Source organism: Rhea americana, unplaced genomic scaffold, assembly GCF_003343005.1.
Source record: "Rhea americana isolate MKP2758 unplaced genomic scaffold, rheAme1 scaffold_605, whole genome shotgun sequence".
NCBI lineage: Eukaryota > Metazoa > Chordata > Aves > Rheiformes > Rheidae > Rhea > Rhea americana.
In genome coordinates, this window is record NW_028186763.1 from 1 (window position 1) to 1,477 (window position 1,477).

The 1,477-nt window shown below is 74.1% G+C and overlaps 1 protein-coding gene across 1 annotated transcript in view; it reads left to right on the forward strand.

Annotated features, from left to right (window-relative positions):
• Nucleotides 1-18: 18 nt before the first annotated feature.
• The window catches only part of LOC146587214 (myotubularin-related protein 11-like), a gene marked incomplete at its 5' end in the record, with an annotated part of 2,394 nt that continues 935 nt past the window's right edge, over nt 19-1,477 (forward strand). The window contains 4 exons of the mRNA XM_085319964.1: nt 19-136; nt 200-372; nt 465-635; nt 747-968. Of these exons, the coding sequence (XP_085176090.1) occupies nt 19-136; nt 200-372; nt 465-635; nt 747-968 (684 nt within the window). The remainder of the gene's footprint in view (nt 137-199; nt 373-464; nt 636-746; nt 969-1,477) is intronic.

The window sequence follows — 1,477 nt, forward strand, 5'->3', positions numbered from 1 at the left end:
GGGGGACGGCGCCCCGGGGCGTCCGCGCCTCGGGGGGCTGGCGGCACCGCCGGGTTCCCCGCCAGGGCCTGCGTGCGGAAGGCGAGCGAGGTGGTTTCGCTGCTGGCCGGCGCCTGCTGCTCCGTGGTCCTGCAAGGTGAGAGCCGGCGTCGCCGCGGGACGGGGAGGGGGACCCCCCCCGCCCCGTCCCCCCCGCCAGAGTCCGACGACCGCGACCTCAACTGCCTGCTGGCCTCGCTGGCGCAGCTCCTGGCCGACCCGCACGCCCGCACCCTGCCCGGCTTCCAGAGCCTGCTGCAGCGCGAGTGGGTGGCCGCCGGGCACCCCTTCGGGCGCCGCCTGGGGCTCGGCCGCCCCGGCGCCTGCGGCGAGGTGAGGGCGGGGGGGGTGGCACACGGCGCCCGCAGGCGTGCACACGCGCGTGCGTGCATGCACGTGCACACGCGTGCGTGTGTGCCCCGCAGGCGCCCGTTTTCCTGCTTTTCCTCGATTGCACCTGGCAGCTGGTGCGGCAGTTCCCCGCCTGCTTCGGCTTCACCGAGAGCTACCTGCTGGCGCTGCACGACAGCAGCTTCGTGCCGTATTTCAGCACCTTCCTCTTCAACTGCCAGCGGCAGCGGAGCCGGAGCGGCCAGGTGAGCGGCTCGCAGGGCGCCCGGGCCCTCTGCCCGGCTCCGTGCCTCGGTTTCCCCAGCCCGGTGAGCGCCGCTCACCCCCCTCCCCGCGGCGCTCTCCTCTCCCCGCAGCCCCCGGTCTCCGGCCAGAGCTACACGCCGGTGGGCGGCTGGCAGRAGCCGCCGGCGGCGGAGCCCGGGGGCCGGCGGGACGCCCCCGCCCGCCGCCTGCCCAGCGTCTGGGACTGGCGGCTGCGCTACAGCCGGCAGCAGCGGGCTCGGTTCAGGAACCCGGCGGGGCCCCGCGCCGGCCCGGCGCCCGCCGGCACCACGGCCCCCCAGCCCGGCGGCGGCGTGAGTCGGGGCTGCGCTTGGAGGGGGGGGGGATGGCGGAGCCGGGAAGGGGCTGGCGACAGCGCGGGGGGCGGGGGGGAGTGTCCCATTGGGGATCCCAGTGCTGGAGGAACCCCGTTACTGGGGGATCCCAATGCAATGGGATCCCAGTTGCAGAGGGTCCCGGTGCCCAGGAGGTCCCAGTGCCAGGGGAATCCTAGTTTKGGGGAATCCCAGTTCCAAGGGGTCCCAGTGCCATGGGGTTCCCACTTCCCAGGTGTCCCGGTACTGAGAAATCCCAGTGTGTGTGTGGGGGGTCCCAGTACAAGGGGGTCCCAGTGCTGTGGGGATCCCGCTTCCGAGGTGTCCTGGTTCCAGGGTGGGCAGATCCCGGTGGAGGGAGGGGTCCCAGTGCCGGGGGATCCTGATTCTAGCGGGTCCCAGTGCCATGGGGGTCCCCGTTCCCGGGGGTCCCAGTTCCAGGGTGTCCTAGTGCTGGCAGATCCCAGTGTGGGGTGTGTGTGGGGGGG